The 20546-nt window shown below is 37.2% G+C and overlaps 1 protein-coding gene across 2 annotated transcripts in view; it reads right to left on the minus strand.

Moving 5' to 3' along the window:
* Positions 1–502: 502 nt before the first annotated feature.
* LOC103091878 (serine protease inhibitor Kazal-type 1-like) overlaps positions 503–20546 on the minus strand; it is an 87380-nt gene continuing 67336 nt past the window's right edge. For both annotated transcript variants that reach the window (XM_007474096.3, XM_007474095.3), the window contains 3 exons: positions 5365–5396; positions 4283–4389; positions 503–629 (listed from right to left, as the gene is read on the minus strand). In XM_007474096.3, coding sequence (XP_007474158.1) covers positions 584–629; positions 4283–4389; positions 5365–5396 — 185 coding nt within the window. In that variant the 3' untranslated portion in view covers positions 503–583. The remainder of the gene's footprint in view (positions 630–4282; positions 4390–5364; positions 5397–20546) is intronic.

Below are 20546 nucleotides of genomic sequence, written 5' to 3' on the forward strand. Positions count from 1 at the left end.
AGGAAGGAAGGAAGGAAGGAAGGAAGGAAGGAAAAGAAAGAAAATGCAGGTTAGAGTGCCAGGCCTGGAATTTGGATGCCTTGGTTTAAATCTGGCCTCAGACAATTTCTAGCTAAGCAAGTCACTTAACCTTGTTTGCCCAACTCTTTATTCTTCTCTCTTAGAGTTGTTACTAAAACATAAAGTAAGGTGCTTTTTGTTGTTTTTTAAAGAAAGTCAGTATGATACAATGTAAATAGCAATGGACAGGAAATCAAGAGAGGTGTATTCTAATATTGAATGTGACTAATTGATTGTATGACTCTGGGCAAGTGATGTCACTCTGTCTCTGCAATTTATAATCTTAGAGAGTTTTCTAGAGGACTGTCAGACTATATGTCACAGGAGCAGTTGGGATCAAGGGAAGGACTTGAACTGATCCAGAGCTCAGTATTCTAGCCACAAGGCTCTTCTGTCTTTTTCCAACATATTTTTTCACAATAAATCACATGAAGAGCAGCAATCAATATCATGTATTTATTAAAAATGAAAGTACGCCAGCAATGGAACAACCCTAGTGGGGGTTCCCGGATATCTTGCTTCCTCAGCATTCTCCATGTTTTTGAATGAGGACCTGAACTTCTCTTTTACTGGAAGAGAGATGAAAAAGGAGAGAACTGTGAATCACCTCATTAAAAACATATCCAGAACATGACAGGGAAATAAAAAACTCTGTCTAGAAAATAAACAGCGGAAGGAGAACAACATAGAACATTAGAGTAGGAAGGAATCTTAAAATGCAGAATGAAGTTTGGAAGGTAACTTAGACCAAAGAACATCTGAAAATTCAGCTATTTAGTGGATGGTCAGATGTTTTCAGTCAGAAACTTCTTGTTTGGAACAAAAATCAACCTCTTGGCAACTTTTGCTCATTGGTTCTTTTTCTGCCTTTTGGGGCCAAGCAGAACAAGGAGCATCTTCTATACCTCCAGAGCCCTTCTGATATTGAAAGCAGTGATTAATTTCCTCCTCTCTTTCAGTTTTCTGTTCCCTGGATTAAACATTTCTGGGCCCTGCAAACAACATCTTTATTGGTTGATTTCTTTCCTCTGGATGAGTTTAAGTATAGCTAGGTGGCATAGTAGATAGAGATTGGGAGCCTTGGAAACTCAGGAAAACCTAAGTTCAAATCCAGCCTCAGAAACTCAATAGCTATAGGACCTTAGGCAAGTCACTTAATTGCTATTTGTCACAGTTTCCTCATCTGCAAAAGGGGAATAATAGTAGTACCTGCATCCCAGGGTTGTTGTGAAAATAAAATGAGGTAATAATTATAAAGTTCTTAGCACAGTACCTGGAACATTGTAAATGCTTTATGTTGTTCAGTTGTTTCAGCCTTGTCCAACTCTTTGGGACCCTATTTGCGATTTCCTTGTCAAAAACATTGGAATGATTTGACATTTCCTTCTCCAATTCATTTTCCAGATAGGGAAACTGATGTACACTGGGCTAAGTGACTTCCCCAGGGTCACACAGACATTGGGAGCCAACTTTGAACTTAGGTCTTCCTGACTCCAGACCCAGTGCTTTATCTATTGTGACATCTAGCTGCCTTTAAATGCTATATAAATGTTAACTCAGCATTTCTCCATTCTTCCAGTCCTCTCTTCCCCTGGAAATCCTAGTTCCCACAGGAACTAAATCTATTGAATGCTAGTTTTCAGGTCCCTTTCAGTTTAATGTCAAAGAAGTTCATGAATTCTTTATCTAAACTTTTACACAGATCATCCTTAGGGTTTCTAGTCAGTAAAAACATATATGTTAAAGGTACAGGTACATTTTATGCTCTGGGTTCTAAGGCCCTTTCTTACCCTGACATTTTGTGTTCTATGAAGTTATGATTTTACCCTGAGACCTGGTAGATTTGTAAAAATTAAGTTTATTTATTTTTGTTTGTTCCCTCTAAACAGAGTTGAAGATGTGTTAAAGTTCATGTCAATCATTTAGCTAGACCATTGGAGAATTGCCAAATGATTTCAATTTCACTTTAGCAAGGATTATAAAGGGATAGAAATCATCAGTCTTCTGGGAGGTCTCAAGATACCCAGTCAGGCCTAGGAAGTGGTAATTATTCATAATACATTATTGTGGGGCATAAATGTAGTACCAAGGTGGTATAGCAGGCTTAGGTACTTACCAACTCTGCCAGTCCCCAACAAGGGGCTCTAATGAGGGACAAAACTAGGGAAGAGATACAGGATAATTTGGAAATGGGTCCTACGCAGAGAAGAACTTTAAATCTTAATCCTCATTCTCCAATTTAGCTGATGATGCCACATCATCAATAGGCACAGCCCTCCCTTGGTGACTTCATCAAAGTGTTCCTTTACTATGGTCTTAAAGGAAGGTCCTGCTCCTTCCTTTCTTTTGGTCCAAAATATATTGATCCTTCAAGTCTTATCTCCTCCACCTCCCTTGTTTCTCCACAGCTCACAGACTCTTTCTCCTTTGAACTCTTAAGATAAAAAGGAAACTATAGATCTGATTTCCATTATGGCTCTTTTGCAAATGATTTGTGTGACCTGGGACAAGTAAATTATCCTGTTTCTTCCTCTTTAAAATTAAATAACTGGCCACATATAATTTTTGACTCTTTTATAATAACTGGTAATCAATGGTAAGTATTAGTTCCAAGGCAAAAGAGCAGTAAGGGCTTGGCAATGGAGGTTAGGTGATTTGCCCAGAGTCCCACAACAATGATGTGATTGAGTTTAGATTTGAATCCCGGATCTCCTATCTCTAGGCCTGAGTCTCAATCCACTGAATGATCTATCTACTTCTGACCTGCATATTCTATTAGAACCCCTACCCCCAAATATGATATTCTCTATTCTATTCTGGGCAGTCTTTCTGATTGGATCTAATTTAATTTTGCAAGCATTTATTATGCACCTGCTGTTTGCTAGGCACTGGGGATAAAAAAAACAAAACTACAATAATCTTTGTCCTAAAGGAACTTAATCTATTTGAGGGAAATAAGAAATGTACACTCAGTAAGTGCAAAGTAATTGGTTGGGGAAAATGGAGAAAATGACTCAAGTAGAGGGAAGATTTGGGAAAATCACCTATTTTGTGCAGTGAGCAATAATTGAAAAGAATCTCAATGGAGCTAGGGAGTCCAAGAGGTAGAAATGGGAAGGAAGGACATTTCAGGCATAGGGTGCTTCCTAGCAAAGACATAAAGGGAGAAGATGGGATGTCACATACAGAGAACAGCAAATAAATAATTTCGCTGGAATTTAGATTAAACAGGAGATTAACTATGAACCTATGAGTACCCATAATGTTATTTAGCTCTCCTGATTCTTTTATTATTTCTTCTATTATTTCAAGTATATGTTTGTGGTATTTCCAGCAAAAAGTGTTGAGAAGCCCTGAGGAAAAGGGATAAATCAAATCGTGGCAGAGGGGAGTCAAAGGAGAAATCTATGGAATTTAAGAAGTCATGCCCTAACCTTGTCTTTGTACCCTTAACCTTTGTGCATAAGTATCCACTCAGGTTATTACTCATTGAACTACTGATAGGAGGATAGGAGCCCAAAAGAGCTACTCAGGGAAGGGACATTCAAGATCATCTAGCCTTATTTTACCAAAGACAAATCAAGGGCTCAAAGAGGGAGTGACTTGCTTAACAATCAAGACTAGATAACAAGTTTCCTGACTCTTCTTCCCTCTCTCATCCATGGTATAAAATGTTCTCAAGGGAACTCTTTCAGAGATTCCTCACTTTTCCTTGACAACATTGTAGTGGTAGCCTAATTTCCATCATCCCCATCACTTTCTCACTGTCCATTTAGTCTAGCTAATTGTGTAAGACTTTTTAGAATCTAGGCAGACATAATTGAAGGAAACATATAGTGGAAAGAACCCTGTATTAAAATCTAGCAGAGGTAGTTTTGAATCCCATGTGTATCATTTTATTCCTGGGAGATCTTGGGCAAATCAGTACCCCACTTTAACAGACTGGTGAAGCCCATAGATCCCATTTCAAAATAACATTTGCTACCTTTCATAATTAAAGGGAAAAAAATTTCAGTTTGAGGTTAGTGAAAATAAAGATGTTAATTTTTTCCTCATCCAAGTTCATGGATCACATGAAATGTTCCCACTGACCCACTGGTAGGGGGTCTATGGACCGCAGATCAAGAATTTCTGAACTAAATGACCTCTAAGGACCCCTCGTGTTCCTAGTTTATATCAGGTTTTGAAATGTCAACTCTAAAAAATTTATCTTGGTACTTACTCATTTTCTTGACACAGAACGCAGTGATTGGCATAGGTACGACCATCAGTGCCACAGATAGGTCTATAGTGTCTTGTGCATCCAGGAATTTTATAATGGCATATAGCCTAAAATAGTCACAAAGCAAAATGAGTATAAATCACAGAAACTCATATGCTCATAACTTCAGAGCCTAGAGGGATCTATACCAACCTTTTCAGGCAGTCAGGTCATGAACATTTATGAAGTACCTACTAGGTGCCACTCATTGTACTCAGCAATGAAGATACAAAGAAAGGTAAAAGATAGTTCTTGCCATCAAGGAGTGGGGAGACAAGACACCCTGTTTATAGGAAGACTATTATCTAATGGGAAAGATAACATAAAACCAATTATGTACAAACCATATATGGGAAATACCCTCTGGAAATAGTTTTGGTCTGATAGACCTGGGGGGGAAGGGTGGAGGGGAGATGCCTTTCCCCTTCCAAGAATCTTTCTTGCCTTCTTCTGTTTCTTTTTCTTTTGTTTTGTTTTTATCAAAAAGCATATTTGCCCAATCACAAAAGACACTGAAATGTTCTTTCCTTTTTCCAATAGGAAGAAAACAATCTCTGAAGTTAGTTTCATTACACAAAATGTCATTCTCTTACAACAGTAGAGCCATGAAAGATCTTAGAACAAATAATGTGGAACACATGGCTAGAAAGGATTTTCAGAGCACAGAATACAAAAGATCAATGCTGGAAGAGATCTCAATATATAGATACACATTTCCAAAATGTTAGAGCCAGAGGCTCCATCAGAATATACAAAATGTTAGGCATGGAAGGGACCAGAGAATATAGAGTACACAGTATGTCAGAATTCAGAGATTATTTTTGTCCCTTTTGTTCATTTAAGACAAAAGGAAACTGAAGTCCAGAGAAAGGGAGTGACTTGTCTAAGGTTCAGGAATACACTTATGATCTTAGGTCAAAGAATGGTGGAATTGGGATGCCTCAGTATCCGGTGCTGAATGCTGAATGGACTGTGTGAATCAATTGTCCCCTTCTCCATAGCATGTAAGAAATGTTAAATGACAAAACAGAAACTTTCCTTACCACTCGGGGGAATTCTTGAGCTTGAATAGTATCTAGGAAACAAAAAATTTAAAAGGTTAGGATTATCTAGTCTGTATGATAGGTAGTGGGTGGGAGAGGGAAAGTAAGGGAGACAGAGAAGTCCAGACTACATCTCTACTATTTCTACCCACCGCTTTGCCCCTGCACTGGTCTTTCCCCAAACCTGAAGCCCCCAAAATGTGACAAAATGAGATAAAAGTTCAGCTGACAGAATTCCGGGTAACATGGCTGCAATCTAGACATGACTCGCTTCCCCTCCCTGGCACCGAACAAAATAGACTACCTCAAAAGAGCATAAAATCACCTTTGGAAGAATGGAGGGATTCTCCAGTATCCCACAGAAATGAAGGTATGTGGGGTTTGAACATTTCCACACTATAAGGAGGAGGAAAGTCTCACACAAAAACATGAACTGAGCCACCCCTCCCCTCCACCACCACCCCCACCAAACCAAAGCAAGCTATCAGAGAGCTCACTGGGACAGTGAGTGGGTGAGGAACGTCTCTGTCTGGGGGGGTGGGCACACCAGGGTCCTTGGGATCTAAAGACTGCAAGGAAATGACCTCTCAGGGCGGTTTCACGGGAGAATCCTGTGCTGAGCACAGGGGGCTGCGGAGCTGAACTCCGGGGCGGTTGTGCTGAGCACCTGGGCAGAGCTGAACACCTGGGCAGACCACACTGAAAGCTTGGCCAGTTGGGCTGAACACAGGGGCCCGCACTCTAAGAAACCTCAGAGGCTGGGAAGAACTAGTCTAAGGCAACCTAAATTTACAGAAAACCCACCCATATCACCCAGACCAAAAAAGAAAGTGGAATAAAACCACCAAAGGGATGGCTCACATGGCCCAAAATCAAGCCTCCAAGAAGAAAGGGGGGGAGTGACTATTGAAAACTTTTATGGAGGGAGTACCCAAGGAAAAGAAGAGAATGAGGATGAAATCCAAACAAAATCAGAACATGCCTCCCAAAATGGAAACTATCCACAAGCTCTGGAAGATCTCAAACTGGAGCTTACCCAAAAGATGGAAACCTTTTGGGGGAAAAATGGGAGAAAGAGATCAGCAGTCTGATAGACAAGACTTCACAATTGGAGAAGGAGCCAGAAGTATCTAATAGAAGGACAGACAAAGCTGAAAAGCAAAACTAGTCCCTAACAACCAGAATTAAGCAACTGGAAATAAGTGAGCATGCCCAAAAGATGGAATCCTTTTGGAAGGAAAAATGGGAGAAAGAGATCAGCAGTCTGATAGAGAAGACTTCACAATTGGAGAAAGAGCTGGAAGCATCCAATAGAAGGGCAGACAAAGCTGAAAAGCAAAACCAGTCCCTAACAACCAGAATTAAGCAACTGGAAATAAGTGAGCATGCCCAAAAGATGGAATCCTTTTGGAAGGAAAAATGGGAGAAAGAGATCAGCAGTCTGATAGAGAAGACTTCACAATTGGAGAAAGAGCTGGAAGCATCCAATAGAAGGGCAGACAAAGCTGAAAAGCAAAACCAGTCCCTAACAACCAGAATTAAGCAAATGGAAGACAGCGAGATTATAAAACAGCAAGAATCAATAAAGCAAAGCCAAAAACTTAATGAATTAGAAGAAAACATAAAATATCTCACTGAGAAGGTCACCGATCTGGAAAACAGAGGGAGAAGAGAAAACCTCCGAATTATCAGTCTCCCAGAAAAACCAGAGATAAACAAAAACCTTGATGCTATTCCACAGGAGATTGTAGAAGAAAATTGCCCACATGTTCTGGAGCAAGGGGGCAAAATAGAAATAGAAAGGGTTCATAGAACACCCTCTATACTAAATCCCCAAAAGACAACCCCTGAGGAATGTAATCGCCAAATTCAAGAGCTTCCAAGAAAAGGAGAAAATCCTATAAGAAACCAAGAAGAGGAGCTTCAGATATAGGGGGGCTCCCATAAGGATCACACAGAACTTAGCAGCTAACACACTAAGAGACCGCAAAGCAAGGAACACGATAGAAAGGCAAGAGAGCTGAGTCTCCAACCAAGAATCAACTACCCAGCAAAATTACCTATATACTTCCAGGGGAAAGTATGGGCATTCAACAAAATAGAAGATTTCCAAGCATTTGCTAAGAAAAGACCAGAACTTAGTGGAAAATTTGATATCAAATCACAGAAAGCAAGAAAAACATGAAAAGGTAAATATGAAAGAAAGGGAAAAGGAGATAATTCTTATCTTTTTTCTTTAAGTCAAACTCTCTTCTATAAGGACTACATTTATATCAAATTATATATATATATATATTAATATGTGGGGGAAATGTATTGTGTAACTCTCAAAAATTGTATGCATCATAAGAGTAGTTAGAAGAATCATGCATAGGGAAAGATTGGGGCATCAAGAAGATTTGGTGAAAGGGGGGGCAAAGAAAGAAAAAGGGAGGGGGGAAATCATCGACAATAAGAAATAGGGGGGGCTAAATAGAATAATCTTTCCGATACAAAGATACACATGGGAAGGGGAGGGGAAGAACTCTCATATAAGAAGGAGAGGAAGAGAGCGTGAAGTGGAATTACTTAAACCTTACTCTCAGTGAAATCAAATCTGAGAGGGAAGAACATCTAGATCCAATGGGATCCTGAATTCTATCTTATCCAACAGGGTAAGAAAGAAAGGAAAATCAAGGAGGGGGGGGGGAGAAGTATAAAAAGTAAGAGAAGGAGAGGGGGAAGGGGAAGGGAGCATAAAAATGGAGGGGCTAGAAAGGGAAGCATATCAAGGGAGGGGACTAGGGGAACTGACCTAAAGTAAATCACTGGTTCAAAAGGATATAGCTAAAGAAGAAAGGTCAGAACTAGGGAAAGATATCAAAATGCCAGTGAATCCACAAGTGACAATCATAACTTTGAACGTGAATGGGATGAACTTACTCATAAAACATAGACAAATAGCAGATTGGATTAGAACCCAAAACCCTACCATTTGTTGTTTTCAAGAAACACATATCAGGCGGGTCGATACTCACAAGGTTAGAATTAAAGGTTGGAGTAAGACCTTTTGGGCCTCAACTGATAGAAAGAAGGCAGGAGTTGCAATCATGCTCTCTGACAAAACAAAAGCAAAAATAGACCTGATCAAAAGGGATAGGGAAGGTAAATATATTCTGTTAAAAGGGAGTATAGACAATGAGGAAATATCACTAATCAACATGTATGCACCAAATGGTATAGCATCCAAATTTTTAATGGAGAAACTAGGAGAATTGAAGGAGGAAATAGACAGTAAAACCATATTAGTGGGAGACTTGAACCAACCACTATCAAATTTAGATAAATCAAACCAAAAAATAAATAAGAAAGAGGTAAAATAAGTGAATGAAATCTTAGAAAAATTAGAATTAATAGACATATGGAGAAAAATAAATAGGGGCAAAAAGGAATACACCTTCTCAGCGCCACATGGCACATTCACAAAAATAGATCATACGCTAGGTCACAGAAACATGGCACTCAAATGCAGAAAAGCAGAAATAATAAATACAACCTTTTCAGTTAATAAAGCAATAAAAATATTGATCAGAAAGGGTACATGGAGAGCCAAATCAAAAATTAATTAGAAATTAAATAATATGATACTCCAAAATTGGTTAGAGAAGAAATCATAGAAACAATTAAAAATTTCATTGAGGAAAATGACAATGATGAGCCATCCTTTCAAACCTTATGGGATGAAGCCAAAGCAGTAATCAGAGGAAAATTCCTATCCCTGAGTGCATATATTAACAAACTGGGGAGGGCAGAAATCAATGAATTGGAAATGCAAATAAAAAAACTTGAAAGTGAACAAATTAAACCCCCCCAGAAGAAAACCAAACTAAAGATCCTAAAAATTAAGGGAGAAATTAATAAAATCAAAAGTAATAGAACTATTCAGCTAATAAACAAGACTAGAAGCTGGTACTTTGAAAAAACAGACAATATAGACAAAGTACTGATCAATCTAATTAAAAAAAGGAAAGAAGAAAGGCAAATTAACAGCATCAAGGATGAAAAGGGGGACCTCACCTCCAAAGAAGAGGAAATTAAGGCAATCATGAAAAACTACTTTGCCCAACTATATGGCAATAAATATACCAATCTAGATGATATGGATGAATATTTACAAAAATATAAATTGCCTAGACTAACAGAAGAAGAAATAGATTTCTTAAATAACCCCATATCAGAAACAGAAATCCAACAGTCCATCAAAGAACTTCCTAAGAAAAAATCCCCAGGGCCTGATGGATTCACCAGTGAATTCTATCAAACATTCAGAGAACAGTTAATCCCAATACTATACAAACTATTTGACATAATAAGCAAAGAGGGGGTTCTACCAAATTCCTTTTATGACACAAACATGGTACTAATTCCAAAGCCAGGCAGATGAAAAACAGAGAAAGAAAATTATAGACCAATCTCCCTAATGAATATAGATGCAAAAATCTTAAATAGGATGCTAGCACAAAGACTCCAGCAAGTGATCATAAGAGTCATTCACCATGATCAAGTAGGATTTATACCAGGGATGCAGGGCTGGTTCAATATTAGGAAAACCATCCACATAATTGACCACATCAACAAACAAAACAACAAAAATCACATGATTATTTCAATAGATGCAGAAAAAGCCTTTGATAAAATACAACACCCATTCCTATTAAAAACACTAGAAAGCATAGGAATAGAAGGGTCATTCCTAAAAATAATAAACAGTATATATCTAAAACCATCAACTAATATCATACGCAATGGGGATAAACTAGATACATTCCCATTAAGATCAGAAGTGAAACAAGGATGCCCAAAGATCACCTCTATTATTTGACATTGTACTAGAAACACTAGCAGTAGCAATTAGAAAAGAAAAAGAAATTGAAGGCATTAAAATTGGCAATGAGGAGACCAAGTTATCACTCTTTGTGGATGACATGATGGTCTACTTAAAGAATCCTAGAGATTCAACCAAAAAGCTAATCAAAATAATCAACAACTTTAGCAAAGTTGCAGGATACAAAATAAACCCACAGAAGTCATCAGCATTTCTATATAATTCCAACACAGCTCAGCAGCAAGAACTAGAAAGAGAAATCCCATTCAAAATTACCCAAGACAAAATAAAATACTTAGGAATCTATCTCCTGAGACAAACACAGGAACTTTATGAACACAACTACAAAACACTCTCCACACAACTAAAACTATACTTGAATAATTGGAAAAACATTAACTGCTCATGGGTAGGACGAGCCAATATAATAAAAATGACCATCCTACCCAAACTCATCTATCTATTTAGTGCCATACCCATGGAACTTCCAAAAAAATTTTTTACTGATCTAGAAAAAACCATAACAAAGTTCATTTGGAAGAACAAAGAATCAAGGATATCCAGGAAAATAATGAAAAAAATACAAAGGAAGGGGGCCTTTCAGTCCGAGATCTCAGACTATATTATAAAGCAGTGGTCATCAAAACAATTTGGTACTGGCTAAGAGATAGAAAGGAGGATCAGTGGAATAGACTCGGGGTAAGTGACCTCAGCAAGATAGTATATGACAAACCCAAAGATCCCAGCTTTTGGGACAAAAATCCACTATTTCATAAAAACTGCTGGGAAAATTAGAGGACAGTGTGGGAAAGATTAGGTTTAGATCAACACCTCACACCCTACACCAAGATAAATTCAAAATGGATGAATGACTTGAACATAAAGAAGGAAACTATAAGAAAATTAGGTGAATACAAAATAGTATACATGTCAGACCTTTGGGAAGGGAGAGGCTTTAAAGCCAAGCAAGACTTAGAAAGAGTCACAAAATGTAAAATAAATAATCTGGAATACATCAAATTCAAAAGTTTTTTGTACAAACAAAATCAATGTAACTAAAATCAGAAGGGAAGCAACACATTGGGAAACAATCTTCATAAAAACCTGTGACAAAGGTTTAATTACTCAAATTTACAAAGAGCTACAGCAATTGTACAAAAAATCAAGCCATTCTCCAAATGATAAATGGGCAAGGGACATGAACAGGCAGTTCTCAGCCAAAGAAATCAAAACTATTAATAAGCACATGAAAAAGTGTTCTACATCTCTTATAATCTGAGAGATGCAAATCAAAACAACCCTGAGGTATCACCTCACACCTAGAAGATTGGCTAACATGACAGCAAAGGAAAGTAATGAATGGTGGAGGGGATGTGGCAAAGTAGGGACATTAATTCATTGCTGGTGGAGTTGTGAATTGATCCAACCATTCTGGAGGGCAATTTGGAACTATGCCCAAAGGGTGATGAAAGACTGTCTGCCCTTTGATCCAGCTATAGCACTGCTGGGTTTGTACCCCAAAGAGACAATAAGTAAAAAGACTTGTACAAGAATATTCATAGATGCACTCTTTGTGGTGGCCAAAAATTGGAAAATGAGGGGATTCCCTTCAATTGGGGAATGGATGAACAAATTGTGGCATATGTTGGTGATGGAATACTATTGTGCTAAAAGGAATAATAAAGTGGAGGAATTCCATGGAGACTGGAACAACCTTCAGGAAGTGATGCAGAGCGAATGGAGTAGAACCAGGAAAACATTATACACAGAGACTGATACACTGTGGTACAATCGAAGGTAATGGACTACTCCATTAGTGTCAATGCAATGTCCCTGAACAATCTGCAGGGATATAAAAAACACTATCCACAAGCAGGGCATAAACTATAGGAGTAAAAACACCGAGGAAACCCAACTGCTTGACTACAGGGGGGAGGGGATACGACTGAGGAGAGACTCTAAATGAACACTCTAATGCAAATACCAACAACATGGAAATGGGTTCAAACCAAGAACACATGTGATACCCAGTGGAATCGTGCTTCAGCTATGGGAGAGGTGGTGGGAAGGGGGGGGGGGAGGAAAAGAAAATGTTCTTTGTTTCCAATGAATAATATTTGGAAATGACCAAGTAAAATAATATTTAATGTGAAAAAAATAATTCAGCTGACTAAACAAAGGCACAGGTATTTTTCTAATCATTATTTCAAATCCTTGAATCTGGGAGTCATGATACCTGGGACTTTGTCTTAACGGCCCTATGAAATCACTGTGTGACCTCAGACAAGTCTCTTTCTGTCATTTTATTTAACTTTCCTTCAAAATGGGTGGGTTGGACTAGATCATCAAAGATTCCCTTCCACTCTGCCATTTGATGTTTCATCTTCTAAGGTCACTTTTAGTTCTAAAATTACATGTTCTTTGTTGTTTGTGCTACAATATATGGTCTTTGTTTTACATCCTATGTTCATTGTTCAATATTCTTTGAACTTTATCAAGGTTTATTGAGATACCATAATGTTGGAGAAGCTAGGGTAGGATAAAAAAATAAGATAAAATACCTCTCTAGGAAAAAAAAACAATACCATATAAATAGAATGCAATGCAAAATCTGAAAAGTACTATGGAAAAGGCCAAGATTTCTTAGAGGAATGTGGTTTTGAAACTGGTATTTTGACAGATTGAGACAGGGAGGCAGGCCATTTCAAGCAAAAGAAACTTAACAGTAATAGAATAGTATCAGTAATAGAAAAGAGTAATAGAATAGAAGATGGTTGTTGTATTTGAGTAATCACTACTCTCCCAAATGTTACTAAAAATCACCCAAACTGATAAATTCAATGGATTTTTTTTCTCATTTCTCATCTACCTTGAATTCTTTCTGAAACTGTCAAAATGACTATTCCAATATCTCTCTTCTCTTGGTTTCCAAAGCACTGCTCTCACCTAGCTTTCCTCCTTCCTGTTTGTCCGCTCTGCCACAATCTACTTTGTTGTTTTGTCTTCCATGTCCTGAATTCTTTTCATGGGCATACACCAAGGTTTTCTTGTGGGTTCTCTTCTCTTTTCTCTCTTAGCCATTTGATTTGTTTCCTTTGTTTAAATGCCATCTGTATGAAGATGTCACAGAGAGCAACATATGCACCCTTCATATTGTTCCTAAACATTCATATACACCATAGACTGTCCAGTGGACATTTCATCCTAAATGTCCCTCAGCCATCAGCAATCTCAACATATCCAAAACAAAAGCTAATTAATCTCCTTCTCCTCCAAACCTACCTGGTTTCCAGCTGTCCCTATTTCTATCAAAGGTACCACCATACCTCCTAGCATGTAGATTTACAACCTATGAGCCTCCTGGACTTTCTTTTATTTTCTAAATCACTAATCTGACCTACATTCTTAGTCTAAATTCTTTGTGTGGTCTTAAATAGTCATAATTAAGCCAGAAATAATACTCTGGGGGAGTTTGACTTCAGCAAATCTATCCCAAACAAAAAAATGTGAACTAGATAAAGATTCCCTTTTACATTGCCTTTTACTTTTTGGGAGGTACTTTCAGTTTTATTAATATAATGACTTCATCTGAAAGTGTAGGCAACATGTCACATCCTCCCACTTCTCTAATTAAAACATATTAAAAAGCAATCCATTTTTTTATCATGCACTCAAAGGAAAAAAAGGAAAAATTTCTTTTAATATAAAAGCATATTCAAGCAAAATAAATTCCCTTAATGACTGACCACAAGAATATATATCTTATTACATATCCTAAATACATCAGCTCTTTGTAATGTAAAGCGTATTTCATCTCAAGGGCCCAATTCTTTCTGACATTCTATAAGTCTATTTCCAAGTGAATAAAATAATTCTGAGAAGTTGTTTTTTCTCCTCTTTTCTAGATGACTTGTAAAATGAGTTAAATCTTAATCTGACTCCTTATGTACTCTCATTTGTGGCCTCCTACCCATAGATTTGAGAGTTAGAAGGGATTTTAGGATTGGGAAAATCCCTGGATTTGCAGCCCAAAGAATTGGGTTTCAGTCTTAGATCTGCTTAGTCACTCTTTTGTGGAAGATAGGAAAAGTCATTTCCCCTCTCTGACACTCAAGTTTCCTTATTTGTATACTATTAATAATGACACATGCTCCCTTCCTTATAAGACTGTTGTAAATAAAATGCTTTGGAAAAAAAAAACATTCCTTCCTAGGAGTATAAGTATGAGTCTGGAAAGGAATTCAATCATCTATTCCAAACTACTGATTTGATAAAAGAGAAAACTGAGGCACAAGGTTACGCTTTGTAATAAAAGAGTAAACTGAGAGAAACTATTTCTTACTGAGATAGAGAAAGGTAAACTGAGGGGAACCTGTTTCTTCACAATGACTGTTGTTCTCTAGCTGGCTCTGACTAGAGAGGGCTGCCAACAGGAACCGGAGGCTGCTTATTGGTAATGGAGGTAGAACAGAGAAATGTTTAGGGATGCTACCACACAGAGATTCTGGTTCACAGGGGACAGTGCTCTGGGATTTGCTCTGGGGTTTCTGCATATTGATCCCTACTGATGGCTGATTCTTCAATCTATTTCCTAACCCGTTCCTCCCTAACTCCCTCCCTTAACCAACCTTTCCCTTTTGCCTCCCTCACCTCCCAAATCTTCTTGAAGCCTTTGCTTCTTCCCTCCCTCCTGAGTGAACTATAAAGATACTCCAGTTGCTTTCTCAGTCAGGGGGTTTATTGGGAAAACAGGATGGGAAACTGAGGTAAGAGGAATGAGGATTTCCCTAGACTACAGGGATAATTTTAGAAAGGTTTGAGGAAGTATTCCAGTCACCAACTGTGACTCTGAGACAGTTAGGGAGATGGAGGACAACTGTTTGAATCTTCTTTCTTCTTCAAAAAGAAAATCTCTTCTTCAGTGTCAACTTCAACTGCTCAGAACCAGAGAAACCCCAAAACCCCCAAATCAGCTTCACAAAGGTCTTTCAGCCAGGTTCAAACCTCCAGGGAGAGAGAGTGTGTCTCCCAATCAGAGACAAAGTCCAAAAGCCCCTCCCACCTGTCAGCTCAAATTGCCACCAACTGGGGACATTCCCTTGGAACCCTGCTTCTTGCATCTTGGTCCACAAGTCCTGCAAAACTTTTCTTTCTTCATGTCTCTATCACAACTTGTAATAAAGGGAAGATTCTAATCCCAGTTCTCTTGTCTATATCAAATTATATACTCTTAGCTTTCTTCACTAAGACCTTCTTTTGTTAACTCATTGAGGTCTGACATAATGAAATTTTTAAAGGCTATGTTACAAGACGAGTTTTGACAAGTCCATTCAAGCTGGTAATACTTTTTAGGTCATCATTTTCTGATCTATTGAAATAGTCAAGTTTAGGCTACTTACTTGGTATGGATTCTATGATAGAAGGTAGAGTGTTGTTGTTTTTTTAATAGTGAAAGTGAAAGCAGAGAAGAGACTAAATAAGGGTGATGACTACATTAGTGCAGGTAAATTCAAGAGACACTAAGGAAGTAGAAATGAGAAGAAATGAATATGTGAGGTTAATGAGACTGAAGAATTTAATATGACAACAAGGTTGAAAACTTAAGTAACTGTATAGAGATATCTTAACAATAATAGAGGTATTTGGGGAAAAAGATGTGTTTTGGGGAAAAACATAATTTCATTTCTTTGGGCATGATGAATTAGATATGTCAATCAATGGAAGCAGAGCGACTTCCAGGAACAGCTTGTTCCACAGTTAGATCAGTAAACTTTAGGTAATTTCCCCTGATGTCAAGCATTGCCTCTTTGTGACCTATACCTATAGTTCCTAATCCTACTCTCTTGGACAAAACAGAAAAAAATGTCTAATCATTCTTGCACTTGATAGCCTTTCAAATACTTGAAGACAACTATCATGTGTTTTCTAAGTCTTCTCATCTCCAGATTAAACATTTCATTTCAAAAATCCTCATATGTCATGATACCAAGGCTCTTCACTAACTTAGTCTATATTTTCTGTACTTCCCCCAACTTATCAATGTTCTTCCCTAAATGTGGCATCAAGAATTGAATGTAGTAGTTTCTTATGCTGTCTGTCCAGGACAAAGGACAATGGAATTGTAACCTCCCTAGACTTGAATATGTTCTTCTGTGAATATAGCCTAAGGAAGCATTAGCTTGTTTTAGGCTACCATACTGGACCATCAACTCACATTGAGCTAGTTCACTAATACTCTTATGTCTTTAAAAGATGAGTTGTAGAGCCTAATCACACCCTGATCTTGTAATTGTTAGGTTGATTTTTTTTAATTCAGTATAATATTTTCTTTTCACATTTGTTAACTTTTGATCTCATTTTATTTGGCCTGAGGTCCTAGCCTGTCAATATTTTTTGGAAATCTGACTATTTCCCAGTGGGATTGCTCCCCCTCATAGCTTTTTGTCATCTGCAAATTTGATGAGCATGCCATCTCAGTCTTTTTCCAAGTCATTGATAAAATGATCAAGCAGCACAAGATGAAGCACAGTTCCCTGGAGCTTTCCACAAGACACCTCATTCCAAGTTAATCAATATACAAGCAAGGACGATTAGTGTATTATGATGTACTGGGAGTCTGATGGATCTGGATTCCAAGGAGCTATCACCAAGGACCTACAAACTGCCATTTAGTTCTTTTGGGATGGGTGATAAGTCATGTAGACCCTTCAGGCTTGGACTCTTCCCTCTTTTCATTTGTAAAACTAAGGAGTTGGATTGATATCCTATGAGGTTTCTTATAGCTTTTAAAGCCATTACCCTGTGATTTTTCTTTGACTTTATCCAAAACAAAAGAGTTTTGAAGCCTCCTCATCATACTCTTGGTTGGCTTGAAACTCCCAGACTTGATTATGAGAGTAGCATGAAATCCTTTGTTATATGTTGTCAAATGATTATTCAAAGGCAGTGTATATTCATAGCATTCTCGAAACTAATGAGACCTTTTTAAAAAAGGAGATGAAGTCTGTTTGTCATGACTTCTTTTTGAGGAAGCTATGCTGGCTCTCCATGATCATGTTTTGCCACATCTAAATGAGATTAGACTTGGGCTGGTAGGTACTTCAGTGAATTGAATGCCAGGCCTAAATACAGGAGATCCTAGGTTCTAATCTGGCACACTTCCTAGCTGTATGACCCTGGGCAAGTCACTTAATCCACATTTCCTTCCTCTTCCTGCTCTTCTGCATGGAACCAATACACCGTATTGATTCTAAGACAGAAGGTAAGGGTTTTTTAAAAAGTGAGAGCAAGATTAGATTTATTTGCTTTGGCCCCAGGGAACAGATTGGGGATGGAGGGAGAGGTAGAGGCTAACAGTTTGGGCTGAGTATAAGAAATATCTATTAAGGAAATGTATCAAAATAAATCACTGGGAAGGAATGAGCTTCTTATCATAGGCATTCTTCTAGTAGAGATTCAATGATTCTCTCTCAGGGTTATCAATAGAAAGTATTCCTAAACTAGGAGTGAAAATGGACTCAATGATCTCTGAAGTCTTATTTAGTTACTTATGCTTCTATGAAATTTTTCTAGGGATTAGCATTTAGGCTTGAAATTTCATCCATGTAGGGAGATCTCATTAAGGATACCCCCTCAATTCATGTAGGGGTTTATCATTTCAGAAACTTATAGTGCTAGAGAATGATTTTATATTCTAATAATCAAGAAAATCTGAGTACAAACCCCACCATAGATACTTCCTACCTATGTGACCCTTACCAATGAAGACATCTGGACATCATTGATTTCTAAGATCCTCTTTGTTTTTCTAGTATTTTCAATAGGAAAGAGTGTTATATTTTGTCAAAGGCCTTTTCTCCATCTATTGAGATAATCATGTGATTTTTGTTGCTTTACTTGTTGATATAGTCAATTATGTGGATGGTTTTCCTTATATTAAACCATCCTTGCATTCCTGATATAAATTCCACCTGATCATAGTGAATAACCCTTGTGATGACTTGCTGGAGTCTTTTTGCAAGTTTCCTATTTAAGATTTTTGCATCTATGTTCATTAAGGAGATTGGTCTATAGTTTTCTTTCTGTTTTTGACCTGCCTGGCTTTGGAATCAATACCATATTTGTGTCATAAAAGGAATTTGATAGAACTTGCTCTTTACTTATTATGTCAAATAGTTTGTAGAGTATTGGGATTAGCGCTTCTTTGAATGTTTGATAGAATTCACTTGTGAATCCATTAGTCCCTGGAGATTTTTTTCATAGGGTGTTCTTTGATGGTTGGTTCAATTTCTTTTTTCTGATATGGGATAATTTAAGAATTCCATTTCTTCTTCTGTTAATCTAGGCAATTTATATTTTGTAAATATTCGTCCATATCACCTAGATTGCCATACTTATTGCCATATAGTTGGGCAAAGTAGTTTTTAATGATTGCCTTAATTTCCTCTTCATTGGAGGTGAGGCCTCCCTTTTCATCTATGATTCTGTAAATTTGGTTTTCTTCCTTCCTTTTTTATGAGATTGATTAGTCCTTTGTCTATTTTGTTTGTTTTTTTTTAAATGCCAGCTTCTTGTCTTATTTATTAAATAGTTCTTTTGCTTTCAAATTTATTACTTTCTCCCTTAATTTTTAGGATCTAAAATTTAGTTTTCTTCTGGGAATTTTTAATTTCTTCATTTTCAAATTTTTTGATTTGCATGTCCAATTCATTGTTGCATCCCATAGATTTTGAAAGGATGTCTCATCATTGTCATTTTCTTCAATTGAATTATTAATTATTTCTATGATTTGTTCTTTAACTAGCCAATTTTGGAGAATCATATTATTTAATTCCATTAAGTTTTTATTTGGCTCTCCATGTACCCTTACTGATTATTATTTTTATTGCATTATGATCTGAAAAGGTTACATTTATTATTTCTGCTTTTCTGCATTTGTTTCCCATATTTTATGACCTAGTACATGGTCAATCTTTGTGAATGTACCACGTGCTGCTGAAAAAATGTGTATTCTGTTTTGTCCCTATATATTTTTCTCCATATATCTATTAATTCTAATCTTTCTAAGATTTCATTCACATCCCTTACCTCTTTTTTACTTATTTTTTATTTGATTTATCTAAATTTTGACATTGGTAGGTTCAAATCTCCCACTAGTATAGTTTTACTATATATTTCCTCCTTCAATTCCACTGGTTTCTCCTTTAGAAATTTGGATGCTATACCATTTGGTGCATACATGTAGAGTACTGATATTTCCTCATTGTTTATACTCTCTTTTAACAGGATGCATTTACCTTCCCTATCCCTTTTAATCAGATCTTTTTTTACTTTGGATTTATCAGTTATCATGATTACAACTCCTGTCTTCTTTCGATAAGTTGAGGCCCAATAGGTTTTGCTCCAACCTTTAATTCTAACCTTTTGAGTGTCTACCCACCTCAGGTGTGTTTCTTGTAGACAACATATGGTAGGATTTTGGATTCTAATCCATTGTCTTATTTGTTTTCATTTTATTGGTGAGTTCATACCATTCACGTTCAAAGTTATGATAGTCACTTGTGTATTCCTTAGCATTTTCATATCCTCTCCTAGTTCTATCCTTCCTTCATTTTCTATATTATTTTAAACCAGTGGTATGCTTTTAATCAATCCACCTAAGCTCCTCCCTTAATATGCTTCCCTTTATGCCCCCTCCCTTTTTGTTTCCTTCTTATTTTGGGGGGTCTGTTATGTTTCCTCCCCCCTCTCTTTCCCTACCTTTTTGTAGCCCTTTCCCCTAACTCCCTTAGCTTCCCTTTCTCACTTTTGCTGTAGAATAGGATAGAATTCAAGACCCCAATGGATCTAGATGCTCTCCCCTCTCAGAATTCATTTCACTGAGAGTAAAGTTTAAGTATTACCTATTAACACTCTCTTCCTCTCCTTCTTATAAGAATATTCTTCCACTCCCCTTCCCATTGATAAAGATTATACTATTTATTTCAGTTCTTCAAGTATCTCTTGGTGCCATCTTTGACTCTCTCCTCCCTTTTTTTTTGCATATCATCTTATAGCACATATTATCCCAATCTCTTCCTGTGAATGATTCTTCTAATTACTATAATAGTAAATGTAATTTTTGAGAGTTACAAGTAACGTTTTCTCATATATTAACATATAAAATTTGATATAATTGTAGCCCTTAAAGAAGAAATTTTGAATAAATAAAATGTTTCCCCCTTTCCCTCTCTTTTTTATTCACCTTTTCATGTTTCTCTTGATCTTTGTATTTGGATACCAAACTTTCCACTTAGTTCTGGTCTTTTCTTTACAAATA

Source organism: Monodelphis domestica, chromosome 1, assembly GCF_027887165.1.
Source record: "Monodelphis domestica isolate mMonDom1 chromosome 1, mMonDom1.pri, whole genome shotgun sequence".
In the NCBI taxonomy this organism is placed as follows: Eukaryota; Metazoa; Chordata; class Mammalia; order Didelphimorphia; family Didelphidae; genus Monodelphis; species Monodelphis domestica.